Source organism: Cnephaeus nilssonii (genome assembly GCF_951640355.1).
Source record: "Cnephaeus nilssonii genome assembly, chromosome: 20".
Classification (NCBI taxonomy): Eukaryota; Metazoa; Chordata; class Mammalia; order Chiroptera; family Vespertilionidae; genus Cnephaeus; species Cnephaeus nilssonii.
In genome coordinates this window covers 32,337,895-32,362,627 of record NC_137091.1, presented here as the reverse complement: position 1 = coordinate 32,362,627, position 24,733 = coordinate 32,337,895, and the positions used below count along the sequence as shown (strand labels likewise).

At 44.1% G+C, this 24,733-nt stretch overlaps 1 protein-coding gene across 5 annotated transcripts in view; it reads right to left on the bottom strand.

The window, feature by feature from the left end:
• ZC3H18 (zinc finger CCCH-type containing 18) overlaps positions 1-24,733 on the bottom strand; it is a 64,854-nt gene that overhangs the window by 26,624 nt on the left and 13,497 nt on the right. For 3 of the 5 annotated variants that reach the window (XM_079800563.1, XM_079800562.1, XM_079800564.1), the window contains 7 exons: positions 18,184-18,268; positions 17,315-17,386; positions 8,206-8,354; positions 7,637-7,729; positions 6,514-6,671; positions 2,444-2,561; positions 787-1,055 (listed from right to left, as the gene is read on the bottom strand). In XM_079800563.1, the coding sequence (XP_079656689.1) occupies positions 787-1,055; positions 2,444-2,561; positions 6,514-6,671; positions 7,637-7,729; positions 8,206-8,354; positions 17,315-17,386; positions 18,184-18,268 (944 nt within the window). The remainder of the gene's footprint in view (positions 1-786; positions 1,056-2,443; positions 2,562-6,513; positions 6,672-7,636; positions 7,730-8,205; positions 8,355-17,314; positions 17,387-18,183; positions 18,269-24,733) is intronic. The other 2 variants (XM_079800565.1, XM_079800566.1) reach the window with 1 other exon arrangement.

Genomic DNA, 24,733 nt, shown 5'->3' with positions numbered 1-24,733 from the left:
AGCCAGATGGGTGGTTGGGGAAAATGTGGAGTGACTACAATGGGTACAAGGTTTTGTTCTTGGGGACAAAGGTGTTTTAAAATTGTGGTGATGGCACCACGAGTCCATGAATGCTCTATAACCAAATGAATTTGTACATTTTAAATTGTACATCTGTACATATTATATCATCTGTGAATTATATCTCAATAAAGCTGTAAAAAGCACACACTAAATTGCATCAAATTCTATGATTTTCTAAAGAGGACCACCTTTCCTGCTCCAGTATTTAAATATGTTTAAAAAGAATAAAAAGCTGTGCGAAGCCCGAGCCTGTCTCGCCCTTTGGGCCTTTACTGTGGAGCATGTCCTCACTGCCCACCACAGTAGCCCAACCGGCAGCTCTCAAGGGTCAGCATGGAACCTGCCCCTCAGAGAACAAGTGGAGAGGCCAGCAGTCCACCTGGTCCTGCATTCTGGATGCTAGAGCACCACACTGTGGCCAGCAACAAACATGCACATCCTGCAATTCCTAATTTCTTCTCCTAAGCCCCAGATGAACTGGGAATCCAGGACTTTACTGATTTAGAAAATAATAGTGTGGTGCGCACAGTGCATGCTTCACAACACACGTTACATGATGGGGCAGCAACTACTAATCAAAACACATTAACATTTCTTCAGCAACTTACTTTGGGACTGTAGGGAAAGGACTGTGGGAAGCAGGCAGGGCCAAGACAGTGGAGCTGCAGGCCCCTCCTCCAAGGCCCCAAAACCCAGCAAGGAGCCCAGTGCTGGGTGGCCTACCTTGGTGGCTGTGGGGAGCGGGGCTTTGGCTTCTCCTTTTCCTTCTCCCGCTCTTTCTCTCTGTCTCGGTCTCTGTGCTGTCTGTCCTTCTCGTCCCGTTTGGCTCGCTCTCGCTCCCACTCCTCTTTCCTCCGCTGCCGCTCCTTGTCGCGCTCTCGCTCACGCTCCCGCTCTCGCTCCCGCTGCCGGCGCTCTCGTTCTCGTTCTCGGTCTCGCTCCCGCTCGCGCTCTCGCTGTCTGTTCTCTCGCTCTCTTTCCCTTTCCCGTTCCTTTTTTGAAAAGCCAAACACACAAACACACGCCAGCTGCGATTGAAACACTTATAATGGAAAGTACAGAGAAAATGCAGAAGAGCAAGTGAATGAAGATTAGGGAACAATCTCTGGTGGTAATTTTGTTACGGTTTCTCCTTAAAACACATTGCTAAAGAATGGATTAGATGCTAAATTAGGGTGCAACACAACCTAAGAGTGAATGCTTCCAACCACTAATTATAACCTAATCAGCATCCAAGGGTTGGTGTGAGTTCTAGCTGCTAGCATACGAGCCAGCGGGCCTTGCTGGCCTCAGCTCTTCATATGTAGGGTAGAGACAACCAAGACTTTGCACAGGCTCAGGCCTGGGCACCTAAAGCACTCTGCTTAGTGGTGTCTGAAACAAAGTGGGCACCTCAAAATGGTGGCTCTTGTTTTTTTAAGCATAATCCTTGAACATCTTTTTGAACTATTATTCTGTTCTCATTCATATATTTGCTCTAATATTCAAAATTAAAAGTGAATAATGGCAAGATCACAGCACACTGGCAGGTTTTGAGCTTTAGGTGGCTGGGAAGAAGTGAAGTGCACTCCTGACCTTCATGCTGGCCCATCTGTAGGGCACAGTGGGGGAATGTATTGGAAAGGGACTCCAGCAGGTCCCTGCTATATTTCAAGGCAGCCCTGCCTGGCACGAGGCACATCACCCTTATAGCCCAATCCCAGTGAGGAATCTGCTCTACTGGGTACAGGGGCACGGATGGTCAACCAGGGTCCTTGTCTCTCCATAAGCTCGCCATTTCATGGGTTCCCAGGGCAGTCACCTTCCTTTGGTCCTAAAAACGCATGATTATCACATAAATCATAGCATAAAAACTACTAAACTGCTTCTAACTAATCTCTTTCTAGTAGCAGCTTTTTCATATCACCCTAATTCAACTCAAAGGCTGAAGCACATATATTCACAAATATACACTAAACTCTCAAGAGAAGTACTATTATAGACCAGTTCTCCATTAAGACAAAGACATGGTTGGTAGAGGCCCAAAGGAATGTACTGAATTGGTTAAGCATGACAATTGTAAATGATATTACTAAGGAGCCTGAAAAAGTAATATGCTTAAGAGGGTGGAACACACTCCCCTGCAAGCTTGTATCAATACCCCAATCACCAAGTGTAATTTAAAAAAAGGGAAAGAACATAGATAAACCCAAGGAAGTCTCTGTTCAAATCACTACAAATTTAATATGTGGATCTACATTAGTTCTTCAGTCAATGGGCTGGAATTAGTACACTGTGCCGACATAATTAAGTGCACATGAAGTCCTAGAAATAAAAAAAGCGGGCAATTTAAAAAAATCAATCAGTGAAGTTCAGAGCTGCAAATCTAAGTCCTACTTACCCGGTAATTCTGGTACGGTTCTGTTTCTGTATATTGCACCCTGAAATTCTCATACTGCCCGCCACGCCAGAACCGGTCTATTTCATAGTCATAGTAAGGATCTGCATAAGGCTCAAGTCTGAAAACAAAAACAAAAGTAAATCTTTTCATGTAAAAATAGTATTGCAAACATACTATATAAAAATGTTAGCAAAAAGAATCCAATACCACATTAAGAAAATAATATAGCATGACTACGTGGGATTTATTCCAGGAATGCAAGGTTGAGTCAATATTAGGAAATTTATGAGTATACCTCATAGGATAATCGACCTAAAGAGAAAATCAAAAGGATTCCATCTACAGATGAAGAAAATGTCTGTGATGGAAATTCAATACCTCTTCCTGATGAAAATACTCAAGAAAATAGGAAATAATGCTTTCTTAATGTGATAAAACATATGTATATACTAGAGGCCCGGTGCACCAATTCATGCACAGGTGGGGTCCCTCTGGGTGGCCTGAAGGGATCTGACTGAAACCCACAATCCAATGCCACCTGCAGCTCCTACCTGCCGCTCCCACTCATCCTGGCCCCACTGTGCTTGCTTCAGGCTCACGCGCAATCAGTCCCGATCCGGAGAGACTCATGTTGCCACAGTAGTGCTTGCCAGCCATGAGACCTGCATCTGGTGCCCTCTCAAGGGGAGTAGCCTGCGGGATCAGGATGAAACTGGCTCTCTGACATCCCCCAAGGGGTCCCAGAATGCGAGAGGGCACAGGCCAGGCTGAGGGACCCCACCGATTGGGCTAGGGGCTGCAGGAGGGCTCCAGGGCATGCCAGGCCCATCTCGCTGTCCCCATCAGCTAGCAAGCAAGCTAACCTACCAGTCGGAGCATCTGCCCCCTGGTGGTCAGTGCACATCATAGCAAGCGGTTGAGCAACCTTAGCATATCATTAGCATACTAGGGGCCCGGTGCACGAAATTCGTGCACTGGGGTTGGGGGTCCCTCAGCCCAACCTGCTCCCTCTCACATACTGGGTGCCCTCAGGGGATGTCCTACTGATGGCTTAGGCCCACTCCCCACGCTCCTTTGTGGGAGGCAACCGGGCTGATCAGGGGAAGGCACCAGCCCCATCACCCCACTGCTGCAGCCACTGCCAGTCACCACAGCCACCAAGGTGTTTTCATCAAGACGGACTCCAGTCCCTTCACCAAGAAAAAATGACAACTTTCTTTAGGCATTTTTAAGATGTGTCTTTCATAGGATATGCATTTTTTTTTTAAATCCTCACCTGAGGGTATGTTCCCATTGATTTTTAGAGAGTGTGGGAGAGACAGAGAGAAACATCAAAGTGAGAGGAACACTTTGATTGGTTGCCTCCTGTATGAGCCCTGACCATGGGCGCCAGGCTGGGGGGCATGCAGGGACCTCTGGGCCGCACGCAGCGGTGGCCGCCGGGGTCTCCACACACCCCAGAGGCCAGCAGCCAGCCCCGCATCGTGTGCGCCAGGCTGGGGGCGTGGACCCCAAACTGCCTCTTGGTGCTGGAGCATTCCCAAGCGGCTGGGGGCACTATGGTGACACGGGATGTTCCCGCCCCGCCCCCAGCCCCTTGGCGCCTGCACCTATAGGCTCAAAGTGGCCAGGGGGCGTTCTGGGACCCCTGCTGCTCAGGACCTAAACAAGGGGCCTACAGGCTCGGACTGGCCTGGGTCCTGAGGATGTTTGCGGGACCCAGGCCGCGTTCTGGGGCCCCTGCCGCTCAGGACCTAAGCGCAGGCCTACAGGCTCTGAGCGGCTTGGGTCTGGAGGATGTTTCCCAGACCCCAGACCTCTGCAAGTGTTTGGGGGCGGGAACATTCCCGCATCGCTATGGCGACGCGGGAATGTTCCTGCCCCACCAAGGCTCCCAGTGGCCAGGGGGCGTTCTGGGCCCCTGCCGCTCAGGACCTAAGCGCAGGCCTACAGGCTCTGAGCGGCTTGGGTCTGGAGGATGTTTCCCAGACCCCAGACCTCTGCAAGTGTTTGGGGGCGGGAATGTTCCCGCCCCGCCAAGGCTCCCAGTGGCCAGGGAGCGTCCTGGGCCCCTGCCGCTCAGGACCTAAGCGCGGGCCTACAGGCTCTGAGCGGCCTGGGTCCGGAGGATGTTTACAGGACCCAGGCCGCTCAGCGCCCGCATATGCAAATTAACTGCCATCTTGTTCGCTCTGATTGGCTCTGGGCATAGCAGAGGTGCGGTCAATTTGCATGTTTGTCTATTATTAGGTTAGATTATGCTATGATTGGTTGTTCGGTTGTTCTGCCATTTGGTCTATTTGCATATTACCCTTTTATTCTATAGGATTCTAGAATAAAGCCAGCATCTTACTTCAGGGGAACAGGAGAGAAATTTTGTAAGATTGGGACAAGGCAAGGAGGTCTGCTGCTTCCTCAATGACCCACCATTGTGCTGAAGGTACTGCCAATGCTGGCAGATGGAGAAAAATTAACATATAGAAACCAAAGGCCTGGGGCAGGGAGGGCTGGAGAGGGTCAATGGGGGTAAAAGGAAACATACTTAATACTTTGAATAGCTACCACAACAGGTGTGAACACTAGAGCATCCTCCCCTTTCCTCTGTGCGCCCAGAAAGCCCAAGGGAGCATAGCCTGGGGACAGAGGGCCTTGAGACAGCCTAGTGGGTCCAGGTCAACATGACTGAATCTGTCAACACCAGCACTGTATGTGTTCCTTTTTCTGCACCTTTTACTGTCATTTCTTCCAGAAGTCAGCAACTGTGACTTTCCAGTAGCAAACGTAAATGAATAAAGTGTTGCTACAAGACTAAGATGGTGTTAAAAGTCAGTTCAGATCATTGGCTGCTCAGGAGAAGCCTGGCCTGTTTTTGTTCCCTTAGAGGTGAGTGCAACAAACCTATGCTTTCCCCTGGGAGCAGAAGCACTGGGGAAAAGTGCTGTACTTATCATGTTACACAATCCTATATAATAAAGAGGTAATATGCAAATTGACCCTCACACCATCGCACAAGATGGCTGCCCCCATGTAGTCAAAGATGGCCGGCAGGGGAGGGTAGTTGTGGGTGATCAGGCCAGCAGGGGAGGGCAGTTAGGGGTGACCAAGCCAGCAGGGGAGGGCAGTTAAGGGCGACCAGGTTGGCATGGGAGAGCAGTTGGGGGCGACCAGGTTGGCACGAGAGAGCAGTTGGGGGCGACCGGCCTGGCAGGGGAGGGCAGTTAGGGGTGACCGGGCCAGCAGGGGAGGGCAGTTGGGGGCGATCGGGCTGGCAGGGGAGGGCAGTTGGGGGTGATCGGCCTGGCAGGGGAGCAGTTAGGCATCGATCAGGCTGGCAGGGGAGTGGTTAGGGGGTGATCAGGCTGGCAGGCAGGTGAGTGGTTGGGAGCCATTAGTCCTGGATTGTGAGAGGGATGTCTGACTATGAGAGGGCAGTCGGACATCCCCCAAAGGGTCCCAGATTGGAGAGGGTGCAGGCTGGGCTGAGGGACACCACCCGCCCTCCCCCAGTGCACAAATTTCATGTACCGGGCCTCTAGTTTCTAAAGATGTGACTATGATTTTCAACCACATGTACTTCCTTTGTAATTATTTTTTAAAAGGCCAGCAATAAAATATCTGGTAGAAGAAACAACAAAGACAGCATTTACAATGAAAAAAGTCACACCTCCCATGCTCCTGGATTTTAATGACAAATTTCATAGGTTTTCCTGGTTCCTGCCTGGGTAACTTGGGGAGAGGTGAGGAAAGACTTATGGGACTTCATGAATGGCTGTTAATAACTCTCAGAGCTTTTAGGAGCCCAAATGGGCACGAGCCCTCCCAGTAACATGGCCCTGACACAAAACTAAAACATTTCCTTCATGGAAGCAAAATACTGAGGAAAGTCAACTGCAAAACATCTGAAATTATCTCAGGGATAGCATTCTCAGTCCAGAAAGAGTGGACAGGCACCTGCCCCCACATGCCTTGGGGAACCTACATGTCACTGCTCTCCAGGACACAAGCCCTACACATTTGGGGACAACTTAATTCTCTTTCAAAAGGGAATGAAGAGGCAAACCATTCCTTACGTTGTGTCTCTGACATCTCTTGTAATCCGATAATTCCAATCTCGGAAAACTTCATTTTCTTTGTCAAACTCCCGTTCATCCTCACCAATGGTCACAGTAAACCTTTTCTCTTCAAAATCAGGCTCCTGTTCTTTTCGAATGGTTGCTTTTTTTAAAACCTACCATGAGAAGAAGCCAACACCATTACTGTTAGGGAAAACAAAGGGAAGCCTATCTTGATTTGACCCATGGAGGCTTAAGCAGCATGCCTCAGTGCTCAGTGGGCAAGGTGTGCCTCAGCTCTATCCCCAGGCAGACAAAAGGATCCCATGTACCTTTCTGTGGAACTGGAGTGCCCTGTCCCTGCAGAGTTGCATCTGGCAGTCAGGACAGGCCCACTAAGCAGTACCATAGAGCTTACTCATATCTTGGGAAGGGTGATGAAGGTGGTCGCTTCCTAATAATAGTCCTGGCGTTGAACCAGGGAGCCCCAGATATTCATCAAAGATGAGGACCGAGTGTGGAGAGTAAGGTAAGTCTGCTTATGGCAGAAAAGGCACAAGGAGCCATTAAAGTCTCAGAGGAAAGGAGGGGCGGTGAAGTATGTGCATGGGAGGGAGAATGGTTTTGTTTTAGTCTGTTATTTCACTGAAGAGAAACCAACTTAGGGGGCTCAGAAAGCAGCCTGGACATTCAGGGCCAAAGTGTGGCCTGGAGTAAAAAAGTGGGAAGAGGGGAGGCCCAAGTTCACATCCTGGCTTGAGAGAGAGGATGGTTTCTCCAGAAGACTGGCCATTTGGGGGTAGCAGTGTGTGCTGACTATGGGGAATGGCTCTGAGTGATCAGGGCTGTAGTACCAGCTGTTTTTGTTCAATGCTGCCAAGTCACATAAAGACAGGAGACTGTGCTCTAGGCTGAGACTCCCTGGCCTTCTGGGCTTGGTCACGACCTAGCATGCCTCCCACAGATAGTTAGAAATAATTTTCTATTCTCTAGCTCTTCAAAGAAGTCTCAGAAATATACCCCTCACTTCAGAGGCTCTACTGAGTTTTTGATCACTGTCTCCAAGTCAAGGAAATGCTAATTTTGTCCACAGACCACCACTAGTATTTTTCTTCTCAGGTTTTCTGCCAAATTCTGTTACCTCCTTTGCATGCCGAAGTCCTCGTTCCCAGGCACTCTCTGTGGGGGGTTCTGGAGGGGGTGGAGGCAAAATTTCATCAACTACTGGCCCACCCTATTAAAAAATGAGAAGGAAAAAGTTGAGAAAGCAAGCAAAACTTTAAAATTTATAAAGAAATGAGAGCAAAAACACCTGGAAGCATCTGGAAGGCAGCTCTGTGACTGACAACACAAAAATGCCTTTTACCCAAGGTGTAGTAATGTGCCTTAAGCTGGAGAATCACAAACAGCTTAGACGTCAGATTTGATAGCAATTAAAAAAAACAGGTGTTGCCCTGGCCAGTTTTACTCAGTGGTTACAGCTTCGGCCTGCGGACCAAAGGGTCACGGGTTCGAATCCTGGTCAAGGGCATGTACCTTGGTTGCAGGTTTCCCAGCCCCAGTAGGGGTGTGTGCAGGAGGCAACCAATAGATGTTTCTCTCTCTCCTTCCCCCCTCCTCCCTCCCTTCCTCTCTCTCTAGGATTCAATGGAAAAAAGATCCTCAGGTGAGGATTGAAAATTAAAAAAAAAAAAAAAAGTGTTCACGCACCCAAGGGTTGGCAGGCATCAGTGGGTGAGGTCCGAGAGGCGGGGCACCGTTAGGCGGGAAAGGTTCGGCTTTGGTGATTAGGGAGTAGTTGCCCTTGTCGTTGACTCCAGGGTGTATAAACCTACAATTCATTCCCCAGGTACAGTTCCCTAAGGAAACAAAAGTTAGGTCAGAATGTGTCTATAAGAGCCCATGTGCATGAGGCCAGCTTCCTGTCTGCTTTGCTTGGGTTTTCCTGAGGGCCTGTGACATGCCAGACAGTATGCTGAGCACACTCATAGGTTATTGGTGTCACCCTCCACCCTGTAAGGTGCATGAACCTGAATACAGACATGCCAGAGCCAATCAGCCGCAGTGCAAGTGTGTGTGTGCCTGAGCCCCTCACCCCACTTGCATACACATCCAGGTCCTTGGCAGGCAGGCCTGAATAGTCACAGACCTGACCCTCAGCTGGGGAGTAAGCAGTAGTTCCTAAAGGGCTCCTGAAGGGGACTGGTCATGTGTTAGAGGAAACAGCCCCTGTTCCAAGGTGGTCATGTGAATAGTTAATTTTCCTCTCAAAACAGAAAAGTCCAAGAGCTTCCCAGACTGTTAGAGGTGGCCCCTGCTCTGTGGATTTACTGCTCAGAGACCCTAAACCCCAGTGAGGGTCACAGGTGCATATAAAGAACCATGATTCTGACTCAAACCCACTCACACTGAAACAGAAATCGAGAAGCATAAAAACGAACAGAATTCTCCAAGCTTGTCCCCTGGTGGTCTTTACCAGTTCTGTAAATTTGCATTTTTCCTATCAAAAGACTCACAAACCATTTTAGTATATTTCTGGTACTTAAAACACATAAACAATGATAATATATTAGATGTTTATACTCCACACAGAAAAAGGTCATCTTTTAATATTATTCAGTGATGAGACAGTCAGGATTATTCAAGAAAACCACTTACCTTTCAGCACGGGAGGGAAGAAGTCAAAGCTTTAAATCTAATAATTGAGTAAATCACTTTTTAAAATTTAATTTTTTAGAGTAGGTAACATGTACACAGGCTTAAAAATATGGCATACAATATCTTAGTTTTAAAAAAACATTTTCAATGGGTTAACATGTAGTTAAATTTTAAACTATTTAAAAATATATATTCGCTTCTAAACATGATGTTCCATTTGAATATTTTTGTCAACAAAACCATTTTCCTTGTGCAATGTAAATTAAAGAGAAACAATAATTTGGTATTTGGGAAAAAGCTAAATTTTACCTTTTAAACATTATGAATTCTTAATCTTGTATTAAAACCAACTTGCTTTGAAGCATGCTTAAAATTGCTTCTCTGAGAATGTAAAAATGACAGATTAATTTTTAAAATTCCTAAAAGTGTTTGAGAAATCACATATAAGTCAAGAGGGGAAATACTGTACTACAGGGGGTTCAAAATTCCCGAATCTCAGGAGGTTTATAGATAAAGGCGATGCAGTCACACATCTAAATAAAAAAATCTCAAAACACTATCAATTTCATCATTTGACTCTTACAAAACTCATATTGCATTTCATATTGTAGCTAAAAAGTAAAGCTCACTGTAGAAAATTTGCAAGTACATAAAAGTATGATTATAAACAACTTTCCTGTAATTTTTAAACCTAATATATATCTGGATGATAGATAAATGGATATTTGTTATATTGCTCTTTTATTTAAAATAATTTCAAAACAAAACATTACCCACAAGCTAGCACACTGACAAAAAGGATATTGTATCACTCATACTGGAAAGGGGAGAAAAGAGGAACAGGTAGATGAGAAGAAACACATGAAGAAAATAAGGGGCAAGAGCAGGGGCATGTGCCCCTCTGAGACACTGGTGAGTGACAGAAGCCCAACCCCTCAAAGCCCCCTGTTCCTGGGTATGCTAAGATCCTTGCTGAGTGTATGTCTGGACCCCTGGCCACCAAAGAGAAGCCAAAAAGAAAGCAGTCGGAATAGTGCAACCCTGTTAGCCCTTTTAAAGTAAAACTTTATTTGTGTAGAAAAATGTCTGGAAATATACATCCCAAACTATTGGGACTGTGAAAGGAGAAAGATTTTTATTATTTTACTAGAGGCCCGATGCACAAAATTTGTGCCAGGGGCTTGGCCCTCGGGGCCACCACAGCTGCCTTTGCCTCGGCCCTTGCAGCTCCCACTTCGTCCAAAAGGTTATCCTGTCTGGAAGGAACTCCCGTCTAATTAGCATATTATGCTTTAATTATATAGGATTGTCTTCACTCTCATTAGCATATATTACGTTTGTAATTTAAAAAAGCTATTGGGAAAAAAATCGAGAAATGGAAGCAAAATTCGATCTTCTGGTTTTAAAATTGTATAGTGGTCTGCTTCTGAATGAAACTTCACAAACACATAAGTTATGTGGATTATGATTCTGACTGGATGAATAAATAGGCTCACAATTATATAAGGATAGGAATATGAGCCAGAAGAGAACAGAAGAAATGGAAACAGCTGTAGCAGGCAGTTCAGTGGAACAAGTTTCTTTTTTTTTTTTAATACATATTTTTTCATTAATTTCAAAGAGGAAGGGAGAGAGATAGAGATAGAAACATCAATGATGAGAGAGAATTATTGATTGGCTGCCTCCTGCACGCCCCCTACTGGGGAGGGGGGCATGAGACTGCAACCCAGGCATGTGCCCTTGGCCGGAATCAAACCTAGGACCCTTTAGTCCGCATGCCGACGCTCTATCCACGGAGCCAAACCGGCTAGGGCGACAAGTTTCCTTCATCTTGGCACACATAGGGTTTCAAAGACATTGATAGTGTTCTATTTCTTTTCTTTTTTTTACTTTCATTTATGGGTCTAGTTTAATTTGACTGGCGCAACACAGAATAAGTCTACTATTTTTTCCATTTAACTTAGTTCTTCATTGATAGTGTTCTATTTCTTAACTGGATGGTGGGCTCATCAGTAATTGTTTTACTCATTTATTATTTTCTATGCCTGTATAATAAACATTATAGTATATTTTTATATAAAATATTTCATAATTAAATGAAAAGGAATTCATTTAAACAAAAACTTTCTCTAAAAGGTATTCAGTGAAGTCTCTAGGCCTTCAGGGCCCTCCACAGAGACAAAGATCAATTTATTGAGGAAACAATCAATCAATCAAATCAGTGTAGCCATCATTTTCTCCTGGTTATATTATACACTTTGTGTTGAACCCTGCTTTTCTTTTTCTTTCTTTCTTTCTTTTTTCTTTTTTTTTACTATATATCTACAAAAAAAGGAACCTGCAGGCTCAACAGCAATAAAGCCAAACTCTTATCAGTGAAACAGACAATATATGCAGGAAACCTAATGGGCTGCAGTAGAAATCCAGGAAACTAGCTTGACACAGGACAGGAAATGAATTCCACATCTACCAGGCCAGCAACCCATTGGTCACAACTCATACACTACACTAGCCCAAGGAATCCATCTCTCCCATGGTGTGAAATGTCAGAAGCAGCAAGCACGCTGTGTCTATGGGCATATGTTTGAGCATGTGTGTGGGAGGTCCAGAAACACTGCCAGATTTTAAAATTGCTGATTGTTGGTTCCACTGATCAGCACAGTGCAGTGCTGATTATCGTTTTGGGCTGTGCTGTCACTGTATATGCATGTATCCTACTAGAACAGTTGAAATAATTTTACAGTATCTATAACACACAGTGGTCTTATTTAAATATTCCTCACTCCAATTTCCTATTAGTCTAAATAACTCAGAATAGAAAATAAATAATCAGATTGTGAAAATAAATTAAAGCAGTTTAAAGTACTTAAGTCTAATAATTAAATATTAAGAACACACCCAAGCTCTACAAATGTGTATTCTAACAGGCATAAATCCAAGGAACAATTGCATAAAAGATTGCAATGATAGAACACCAAGAACTCTGGTATCCTTTCCTTTCCCATGTCACAGAGAACTGTCAGAAATGGGTAGACAGCAACAGTCACATCCAGCGGTATTCTGAGATATTTTAACTTCTTTAAGAAATACATTCATTATATGGTAGCTAAAAAAAAATTAATTTCTGGACTGCTTCCATGAACCCAGCTTCTGGCTGAGCGGTGCTCCCCCTGTGGGAGTGCGCTGACCACCAGGGAAAACAACTCTGAGTTGAGCGTCTGCCCCCTGGTGGTCAGTGCACATCATAGTGACCCATTGTTCTGCCATTCGGTCAATTTGTATATTAGACTTTTATTATATAGGATGTTTTATGAAGAATAGAAAATACTTAGTGATATGAGTAGCATTATTTTCCTTTTTCCAAATTTCTTTAATGCTGACACAGAATAGAAGATAGCTGGGTTCTCATGTCTGCTTTTGAATTCAATTTGCTGTACCTGGTTGTTTTGATTGAAAATCCAGCCGTAGGCAGAGATGTAGCTGGACAAGGAAGGAGCATTTTAATAGCTTTTTCATGTACTTTTAGATGTCCTTTGATGCTACACCAAACTCAACAAGTGAATGCTTCAGTTAGCCACAATGCGGGATCTGTAACTTTATCACTGAACTTTTACAACTGTGTTTCACTGCAGGCCACTAGTCTATCTTGAACTGTGAATGGATCTTCTACCTAGGTATGATTTTGTAACACCACCAGTGGATGTCTGGAAAAGTTCATTAAAAATGAAAAAGCTGTCAAGCTCACAGGGGCGATTTTGGCTCTCCACAATTCTAATTTTCACTTGAGAGCTCGAATTTTATCATTAGCAACAGCTATTGTCAGCTGTTCTCCTTGAAGCAGCAGTCTCATTGGAGAGTCTTTGAGAAGACTTGGTTCTGCACCACCTTCGTTTGTTGCGGTCCTTCCTGCAAGTGAACACGCGCTCCATGGGAAGAGCAGCTGGCTCAGCTCACAGTGCAAACCTCGAACGTGCCCTCACTGGAGATGACCTTTGCACTTCAGTGCACAGCAGAGGGCTCCATGCGCACTTCCAATTTCGTCATACTGAACATAACAAACACATATACTGAGGGCTCTTATTGGGATGATGAAATATTCTAAAACTGGATTGTGGTGATGGCTGCACAACTTGGTATATTTAAAAACCACTGAATTATACACTTGAAACAGGCAAATTTTATGGTATGTAAATTATACCTTGTTAAAATATCTTTTTTTAAAAAAGACCTGCACTCAGGTGTAAAACAATTATAATTTTTACTGCTCTATCACAGACATCATTAAGTACAATTGGCATTATTTAACTGTGAGTGAATAGTGGTCAATACCTGACTATAAATACAGACTTAATAGGGAAATTCAAATAAAAACTACAACGAGGTAAGGAGATACCATCCTCACATCCATTAGCATGGTTAGAATAAAATAAATCAGAAATTAACAAATATTGGTGAGGATGTGAGAAACTGGAACCCTTGTGTACTGTTGAGAATGTAAAATGGTACAGCTGCCGTAGAAAACAGTACTGCAGGTCCTCAAAAAATTAAAAAACAGAACTACCAAAATGATCCTGTGTATATACTCAAAAGATGCGAGAGCAGAGTCTTTAAAAATATATTTGTACCCCTATATTCACAGCAGTATTATTCATAATAGCTGAAAGATGGAAGCAATTCAAGTGTCCATCGACAGATGAATGGATAAACAAAATGTAGTCTATATACACATTGGATAAACAAAATGTAATTTATATATACACATTCAGCCTTAAAAAGGAAATTGTGACACATGTGATAACATGGATAAATCTTGAGGACATTATACTAAATGAAATAAGACAGTCACAAAAAGACAAATATTGTATAATTCCACTTACATTAGCACCTAGAATAGTCAAACTCATAGAAACCAAAGTAGAATGATGGTTACCAGTGACTGAGGGAAGGGAAGAATGAGTTAGTGTTTAATAGGGGCAGAATTTTAGTTTTATAAGATTAAGAGTTCTGGAGATGGATAGTGGTGATGGCCACAATATGATTGTACTCAATGTCACTGAATTGTACACTTAAAAATGATCGAGCCCTAACTGGTTTGGCTCAGTGGAAAGAGTGTCATCTGGCAGACCAAAGGATCCCATGTTCAATTCTGGTCAAGGGCATGTACCCTGGTTACAGGCTCCTTCCCAGCCCAGGCCCTGGTCAGTGTATGTGCAGTAGGCAACCAATTGATGTGTTTCTGTCTTTCCCTCTCTCTTCCACTTTCTCTAAAAGATCAATGGACCCTCAAAAGAAAAAAAAAAAAAAAAAAGATCAATGGAAAAATATATTCCAGTGAGGATTAACAACAACAAAAAAAGTGGGGGTGGTAAATTTTATATTATGAGTATTTTACCATAATTTTAAAAAAAAAGAGAACAGGAAGCAGCTGAGACAAGGAGGTCTGGCTCACAGATTAGGCTAGGCCCTACTGACAGCTGGGGAAATCAGAAATCCAAAGGAAGGCACAGTTTAAAGAAAATGCTATTTATGCCTTTGTGACTAGAACTCAGTGTATTGATGATTCAACATAAATATATGAGAAGTAAAAATTACCCTAAACAAATATTCGTGTTTTAAAATGTTTCAGTTTTTTTTTTCCTAAATACATTTTGTTTTCAATGGTCACAAATATTAAAGTGTCCATTTGGGCAGTTCAATGATTAATCTGAAGATCACAACTTGTAACAGAAACACAGTTAACAAACTTAAAAGAATCCCCCCCCCCCAAAATTAAGATATAATTCATATACCACAAAATATCACCATTCAAAGTATATAGTCAGAAAAAATAGAAAACAAAACAAAGTATATAGTCGGTGAGTTTTAGTATATTTGAAGTTGTGCACTAATTCCAGAATAGATCATTGCCCCAAAAGGAAACCCTGTACTCATTATACATCACTCCCTCACTGTTCCCACCCCCTGGCCTATGCAATGACTAATCTACATTCTGTTTCTTATTCTGGACAGTTCACATAGGTAAAAATGTACAATATGCAGTCTTTTGTGTCTGGTTTCTATCTTTCACTTGAAACAGTGTCCTCAAGGTTCACCCATGTTGTAGTATCAGTACTGTATTCCTTTTTATGGCTGAATAATATTCCATTGTATGGGTAAACCAAATTTTACTTACCCATCATCAGTTGATGGACATTTGGGTTGTTTCCACCTTGTGGCTATCTTACCTAATAATAGACAAACATGTAAATTGACCATACCTTCGCTACACCCACCAGCCAATCAGGAGTGATATGCAAATTAACACAACAAAGATGGAGATTAATTTGCATATGCAGGCGTCTAGTGATGGGGCAGGCGGTACGCTTGCGTCATCGCCATGGCGACGATGCAGGCATTCTGCCCCACCCCCCGTCTCTCAGGGCCTCTGGGCAGCGTGGGAAGGCGGGGCCAGAGCGGAAAGAGGTGGCTCCTGGGCTGGGCAGGAGTGGAAAGGCGATGCCAGCAGCCCGGGAAAGGAAGGTCCATTCTAGCACGAATCTTCGTGCATTGGGCTTCTAGTTATGAATAATGCTGTTATGTTCATGTACAAGTTTTTGTGTGGATATGTTTTCATTTCTCCTAGATGGATACCCAGAATGGAATTGTTGGGTCATATGGTAGTTCTATTCTTCACTTTCTGAGGAGTTGACATTTTATGTTCCCACCAGTAGTGTATGAGGGTTCCATTTCTATGCATCCTCACCAAACACAACAAACTTCATTTTTAAAACGACTTCTATTATTGGAACATAAACAAATCCACCTCAATTTAATACCAAACTTGTAAATTGCAGGTAAGCAAAATCATTTACATCCCAAAACTTTTTTATAACTAAGAAAAAGCAGGAGCTTTTCTAGAACACTAAAAAAAAAAAAAAAAAAAAATCAACCATTTCCTTAGAATTCTCCATAGAATAAACAAACAGTATAGGAGGAAAGGTAAATAAATTTTAAAAAATATTCCTGAACAAGTTACTGATCATGCCCAATTAAGCTGCAAAAAGGCTGCTTGCCACTAGCTTCAGATTTTTCTACTGCAGAAAGCCTTATCCACTCGTCTCATTCCCTGAAATCCAAACTGAGCACTCAGTCTGACCCTGGAGGAACCCCGCTCCTATTCTGAGGTGACCCTGTGGCATCCATTGAGATGGTGTCCTGTCCTTGTCCATCGGGAATCTCCTCATGATGTTGATCTGCAGTTCCAGCAACAACTTCATTTGTATGCATGCTTCTCTCACCAAGTTCTGTAAACTACTCCAATGTGTGACCCCAGCACTGGACCAGAGTCTCCGTGGCATGAATGGTGGATACTGCTGCCCCCGCTGTGGGAGCCTTTGGCTAGTTCTAACCAGTTGGCCAGGCTTCTGACCCTCACTTGTGAACATTGCTAATTGGAAATGACTGCAACTATATTTATGTTATGTGTACATATTTGCTCCACTGCTTTAATCTAGAAATTTCAGAGATATATAGTGACATTTTTTCTCAAATCATTATGGGAAGGTGGTCTTCTGCTTAAGTTTGTTTTCTGAAATACTGACACTTCATATACTTTCTAAAATGTACTGCACGCTTATCTTAGGGTGGCTCTGCTGCTCATGATATAACGTCTGCTCTACAGTACATGGCTGTGCTGGCTGTCCCCCCTTGGGCATGGTAGAGCCCATCACATACAGGCGAGTCAAACTGTTTTTGGCTTGGCAGAAACAACAAACATGTAAACAGCACAGGCCAAGTGCACATGCCCTGAGGTGCAAGGTGACCTGGGTCCTGAGTGCGCTGGTCCCTCAGCTCCCATGTATCCTCATCATCAGGTCATCCCTCAGTATTAGGGATAGGATGGGGTCGTTCAAGGGCCACTTGAAGTGCAGAGCTGCCTCTCCATGAGATGGAACTCTACTGTGCCCCTGCAATCCCGCCCTCCCCGTGCGGTCAGCACACAGCTCCCTCAAGCTTCATCAACGCCTTTAATTATTAAGGCTCACAACAGCTCTCTGCCCCTGCAAGCCTCCCCTTCCTTTTCGCTTCACAGTAGTACTTTGGGTCCAGGAGAAAGAAGTCTGGCCTCTGGAGCAGGGGGACTTTGAGGGACTGAAGAGAGTGAATATTATATATTTTGTACCTTTAACCTGGTCTCTGAATGGTATGGAATTTGATATTGGTGGAAGAAGAGTGGATAATGGTGTCACAACATCTGGAAAAGAAGTACAGGAAGCTCTTGTGAACTTTAGACGGCACATGCAGGCTGGGTCAGTGAGCAAAGTCAAGGGTCAGAGTAAAATTAAGAGAAAAGCATCTTCCTACCTATCCAAGGAAAATGCTAAATTACAAGACATACCCAAACTACTGCTGCATATCAAAGAAACCTTAAGAATGGAAAGTCTCATTTCCATTTCCAAATCTCCCAAGACTTTAGTCCAGACTTTTCAACAAGATTTTATCATATTGTCCCTGTTACCGCTTCTTAAATCACATCATTTACTTTTCAGGAGAAGAGAGAGAGAGAGCGAGCCTTGCTGCTTTCAGAGGCCATCCCTTTGCTCTTTAGAGATCCATTTCAAACGAAGGATATACTTCTAATACATCTGCGGAAGAGTGGTAATTTTCCTTATAGAGGTGGGAAAATGTCAAAACTGGTACTTAGGGCTTGGCCTTATAAAAAGAACCACTTAGAAAAATGATTGATACTGTCTACATTAAAGTCATGGGTCTTTTATAAACAACTGGGTTTGGAACCACAAGTGTAAAAATAACTAGGCTGGCTCCCCTCTGAGTTAGTCATTCAAGTGATTAAAGGACAAATAAAAGAATCTATTGTTTCACATCAATACTACCACCACCATTGCCACCACAAACTGTCATACTCTGGCCCCAGGAATAGCCAAACACAGGCTCGAGGGCACTCGACAAGGCTGAACCGCCACTACGGTCCCAGAAAAAGCCGAGGCCACACAAATGGGCCATGCAAAGGCCCCTCACTCTGACAATTACCTTTCATGAAGAATCGGCAGGTGGGACGAGGCCTCACCTTCCTGTCACTGGGGTCCTTTACTTCGCCCTCTTCCAGATCATCATCCTGAAACAGAAGACAACGTGACTTGCACAGGGAATCATCTTAACAAGAGGGAAGAGGCAGGAGGGGTAACTAACATCAGGCATGGTTTTCACCAAACCAGAAAGGATACTGTCATAAGACCCATGTCTGGGCCACTCACCAATTCATTCATGCTCATTTTCCAAACCTCAGATTCCTCACACACAATGGGAAATCTCAAAGCTTACCTATAAGGCTGAAGAATTCCATGAAAGAACACTGAGTAAAGACACTATGAAGCATGTAACCCATGGGCCAAACTTGGGTTTCATTATATTTCTCTTAATTACCAATTCCGGGCAGGATATGGCTATATTTCAGATTTTTAATATTTTGTACATTTAGAACAAAATATTGTATGTCCTTAAAATTCAATACTAACTTTCTCTAATCTAAAATTCTGGGGGGTGGGGAGGAGGGAAGTTAGGTGACTCAGGTTGGCAATGCCACCTAGCCCGTTTTGTGAATCCACCTTTCATCTCAGATCTAGGCCCTTCTCTTTTCTTAGTCCAGAGTTCCTAATCTTGGTTTTCAAACTTTAGAATAACATGGGAGCTTAACCGAACCCTAAAGAACAGCCACAACCTGGACCACTGATCTGTGCCCTCCGCAGCCCCAACTACCGCAGGGCCTGTCACCACTGACCTACCTGCACAGACTTCCACCTACTCCCCCTTGGTCATTTGTAGACTCCTGCTCACTTGTGCCTCTCAGATGAGACCACCCCCACCCTCAGGGTCACCCCCAGCCCAAGTAGGTATCTGGTTGCCCTGCTGACATTTCTGCTGGTCTGTCCAGGATGAAACTCCTCATTGCCCTGTATCCCAGCCTGTCTGAGAGTACACTAGTGTAATCAATCCAAGGGGTCCAACAAGGCAGAGTTCTAGAAGTCACTCACCCCATCTCCTGTAGCACCACCATCTTCCAGAATATGACCCAGTCTCACCTGGTGAGGGGAAGCACTCCCTAACTGGTATCCCCCCAATCTCTCCCACACACTCCCCACAATGCACAGTGATCTTTTCAAAACCCAAGCAGACAATATTCTTCCCTCCTCTTTTTCTTTGTTTTGTTTGTTAATCTTCATCCAAGAATTTTTTCAATTGATATTTAGAGAGTGGGAGGCAGGGAGGAGGGGAGGGAAAAAGAGAGAAAAACCAATCTGAAAGGAACACATGGATTGTTTGCCTCCTGCATGCACCCTGACTGAGGCTGGGGATCAAACCTGCAACCCAAGTACATGCCCTTGACTGGGAATCAAACCTAAAACCCTTGCGTGAGCATGCCGAAGCTCTTATCACTTAGCAACACTGGCCAAGGCTTCCCGCCTCTCTTCACACACATTACTTTCAGATTGCAGCTTGAGTCCCCTTCCTCGAGGAACCCATCTCCCTTCACAATGGGTCCCCACAGCCCCCTCCTGTAGCACTGGTCACCACCACCATGACCTGCCCAACGGAGCTGGAGGCTCTACCAGTCAGGACTGTGCCTGTCTGCTTACTATGTGTTGCTGGTCCAAGCACAGTGCTGGGCTCATATTAAATGGAAAGTATTTGTTGAATGCAGAAATGCTAAAGTCAAACCCTGGATTTATGACTATTTAAAAATATATATATTTTTTTAAATATCTGAGGATAGTGTGCTTAGTAGGGACACAGGGCACACACTCAAGCAGAGATAATAAGACACTCAAACGTCAATAATAAGAGAATCATTGACTGGCTGCCTCCCTCATGCCCCCAACTGGGGATCGAGCCCACAACCCAGGCATGTGCCCTTGACCAGAATTGAACCTGGGACCCTTCCGTCCGCAGGTTGATGCTCTATCCACAGAGCCAAACCGGCCATGGCTGTGATGACTATTTTTAAAGCTTAAATAATAGATATATAATTTCTGCCTTGAAAATCTTGAGTTATTAAAAAAAAGCATCTTGTAACAAAAAGAACAGCTACCTGTTATATCCCATAAGAGAGCCAACAGAATGATTTTTTTTGAAAGATTAAATTTATTCACATTCACTTTTTTAAGGTTCCTAGAATTCACCTTATACAGTAATTGAAAGTTTGTGCCCTCTGAACATCTCCTCATCTTCTCCAATCCCAGAATGATTTAAGTCTTAATATTTGCTTCTTATTATTTTCTCATAGTAATGATTAGTATTCTAAAGCCTTAATGTGGTATTTCACATGAACTCAAATCTAAGTTTAAAGCAGATTCTCTCCATTCTCATTAAAAATGCAAAGCTCTTTTGATAGGTTAGAACCCATTAAAATCTTCCTGCTTCAGCTAGAAATTAATGCATGGAAGTGAAATAATGAGTATAGAATAATAGTTTTTCAAAGTCAGGATCACAGTAGTATACTAGATCAGATTTAAAGAGGTATGTGTTTCTGCAAAGGCGTTACTTTCAATATTTGCAAGAGCGAAAAGAAGAACCACCTACCCAACTTAAGATTGGTAAGCAGTCACATGAACCATAAGGAGTATATGCAGCTTCTAAAAACTATCAGTAAACAGACCTAGAAATGCATAGTAAAGCACACAATATAATGTCAAACCAATGAACAGAGAACACTGCCATTTAATCCCCACACCTGCCAGGATAAACAAAGGGCCGTACACACTGGTTTGCTAAGTTTATGGTCTCTACTTTCATTAAAAAACAAAAAACAATCAATAAATCACTCAGCAATATAATATCCTGAATTTTCAACCAACCATTCATTTAACACGACTTTTTCAAGTGATAGATGATTCAAACGAGTTCTTAAATCTTATGGAGTTTCATGTAAATACAACTCAAGAAAGGGATCTCTACAGACAAACTCACAATGTTCAGTTGTTTGAGGGCTGTTACATCAAGTAATGTCTGGGAATTGCTTCAGGTCTCCTGATCATGTGACCTAGAGCAGAGGCAGCAGATAGCAGAGGACAAAGGAGAGGTCTTAGTGGTCCAGCTAGAAGCAAACTGGTGGGTCAATGAGGACAGTGCCTGTGAAGTTCTCAGCAAACATCACCCCCAATGGCTAAAATGGTACAGATATCTAAGTTGGGGGAATGTGCAAAGCCCTCTACAGTTTACAAATCTAAGGAACTTCCATGGCTCATTGGCATACCTCCATCATCACTTTCTCAGGGTCAATAGGCACAGGGCACACTCAACTTTAATGCCTTTATAAAATACGTATGACTGGATGAAAGGCCTGAGTTCAAATTCTGATGGTACGGCTGTGGACACATCCCTCCACATTGAGCTATGGTTTCCTCTAGAACAGGGCTGCATTCAGAGAGTTGCCTTATATAAAACATGAACAGTGCGCACTTAATCAGCAATCACTATTTTAATGGAAAAAATACCTCAGAGACAATGTGCCAAAATACAATTATCTCTAAGCAATGGTAGCATAAGTTGTTTTTGCTTTCTTCTTCGAGCAGGTTTTTATTTTCCTTTAAAAAGAAAAAGCCTATATATTACTCATGTAAGAACTTGTTTCCAACAGGGCAGCTCCCATAGCAATGGAAGACAAGGACATGGTCACCACATGGCACTGCTGTGCAGAGAAGCAGACTTGGCATATGAACACACGCACCAGAACAGAGACTTAGGCACCACCTTGACACTGTCACTCACAATCTCCTTACACCCTGGATCTTGCATCTGTAAAATGGGGTAACAATACAGGTCTATAATCCCTTACCCCAAAACCTCACAGCCAGATGTTTTGGGAATTCAAAATGTTTTGATTTTAGCAAGGTGATATAGCGTGGTCTGAAGCAGCACCCCAACAGTCGCTGTGAGGAGTAAGGAAACCTTTTCATTCTCAAACTCCTGGGCTCTCCTGGCCAAGAGGAAGGCCTATGGCCTGTGCTTACTCATGTTGCTGTGCTGACCAGGCCTTCAGGTGGCAGACACTGCATGGGCTCTTCTGAAATGGTGTGCAGGCTTCCTAGGCTTTGGCGAGGGGACTGATGCTACCCCTCACTTAAGTGAATTGGAGGAGTGAATACAGGGAATGTACCACCTGAAAGAAGTGGGCCTTGCAGACAATAAACCTTCAGCCATGAGGGTAAGCTGAGGAGGACCTTTTGTAAAGACAGTATACAATGAGTGGCCAGATTATTATGATCTCTGAACGCATAATAAACTGGCCACTCAGAGTGTGTGAGTGTGTGTGTGTGTGTGTGTGTGTGTGTGTGTGTGTGTATTAGAGGCCTGGTGCATGATTTCGTGCATGGGTGGGTCTGGCCAGCCTGGCCAGGGGGAGGGAACATGGGCGGTTGGCTGGCCTGCCTGCTGGTCGAGGGGACAATTTGCATATTAGCCTTTTATTATATAGGATATACACTGAGTGGCCAGATTATTATGCATTCAGAGATCATAATAATCTGGCCACTTAGTGTATACCCAGACATAAAAGGAACAGCTATAATTGAATAGGAGAAAATATAAAATACCACATGCAAAGAAAATGCTTCAAAGTATTTTTTGTATGTGCATAGATTGAGAACTAATATTTCTGACCAAGGAGTCACATGGACTATCCACTCAGGACATGTCCTGCTATCTCGGAGAGGCCACCCTACCAGTATTAGACTCTTGGATAAAAAGAACAAAACATACACTCCAAAGGGGATGATACACTCGAGGTGATTCAAGTTCTATTAACTGAATGACAAGTAAGATATAAAAACAGAACCACATAAACAAGCCAAGGAGAAGATGAACAGACCACAGGTGGGAAGACATGTCTGTAAAGGTGAATCAACTACCCACGAAGGTCATTTGATCCGTTCATCAAACCCAAAAAGAAGAAATGATTCTGGTGAGAGACTAACCAGAAATGAGGAAGGGTTTATTGTACAAATTCATATCACTATCAAGGAAGCTTCCAAGAGTGGAAAAGTTGGGGAGGGTGGGGGTGACTCAGTTCACCTGTCCCAGTGACCCACAATGTAAAGTGAGAAAAGCAGTACGATGCACCTGACAGAAGAGAAGAGCTCCTCAGTTATAGGAGGATATGTGGCATGGCGTTCTAGACTCTTCAAACCCAGCTGTTGCCAGCAACGCAGGGCCAAACATCGAGGGAGGAGACAGAGCAGCCACATGTGCAGAAGGGCCTTCTGAACTATAAGTGAGCCTCTTGATTCAGCCTGCTGGCAGGACGCCTACTGTGCATGGAACCACTGAGGGGCTTCATTGAATGCATATTTCCTCCCCATAATATCCAGGTGGTTCAGCCTGATAGCAGAGCTGCGCTTGAAAGCCACCAGGAAAAAGCCCTCTGTAATGTATAGTTTCCATTAGGACCAGAAGTTACTTTTAGTAGGGATTTAAAATGTAAGGGGACCAGACCAAAGGCCTGCCAGAAGTAGGCTGTTCATGGACCCAGGTACACACCTTTGTTCCCTGCTCTGTCAAGAGAAATGTAGCTGGGGCTGAGGACAGGGCACCTTGGGAAAGAGGATAGTGTGCTTAGTAGGGACTCAGGGCACACACTCAAGCAGAGATCGACAGGAAATGAAGGATTAGAACTGGCAGAGAGAGAGCAGGAAAAACGAATCAGCAACAGTCATTCTGATGTACAAGCTGGTAGGTGTCTAACACTGGGTTTCCCAATGGTGGTTAGGGCTGGTGCTGGTCAGCCACAACCAGCGCTTAAATGGCCCTCTCTATGGGAATGGCTCTCCAGTCTAAACCTTTTGTCCTCTGCCACTCCGCATCTCAATGGCACTCAAACTAAACGTACCCCTAAGCAACAGGTTTCTCTATTTGCTCAGAAGGCAGTTATTGGCTGCCTACAATGTGCCAGGTCCCGGGGATACTGAGGAAGCCACCCCAGTAGGTCCCAGAAGTAGGGAACTGTGTTCCTGGAGGTGGGAAGTGAAAGGAACAAACATACTGATGACCCAGTTAATTTAACTGTGGCAGTACAACAAAGGTGCCAGGGGCAACAGAGAGGCAGGGGCAGGAGATAGAGCCTATGTTAAGGAGGTGACATTTACACCAACACTTAAAGAATCAGGAGGATCCCAGAAAGAAGATGGGCAACTGCAGGCCAGGTGTGCTGCTGTGAGGGCCCAAGTTACCAGTGCCTCCCCCTGGTGAGGTCTGCCTATCCCTGAGTTGGAGGAAGACTCTGCTCTAACCTGTCATTATCCCCAGTGCATTGGGGCAAGGCTGGCAGACAGTAGGGCCTACTGGCGCTGTGTCCAAGAAAACAAACCTGCAGGGGTGACTTGAGTAGGAGGCACCCACTGGGGTGTGGGAAGGAAACCGCCTCCTACGGCGGAAAGAAACTATGTTCTTGAGGTCTCCTCAGCAGCAGACTATTTCCACGTGTAGGGCCCCTGACGAGAGGGTGATATGCAGGGCAAAACAAGCCAAACCAACCTATCAACCATGGGGTCTGAGTGGGTAAGAAACCAAACTGAATTTTTATTTCACA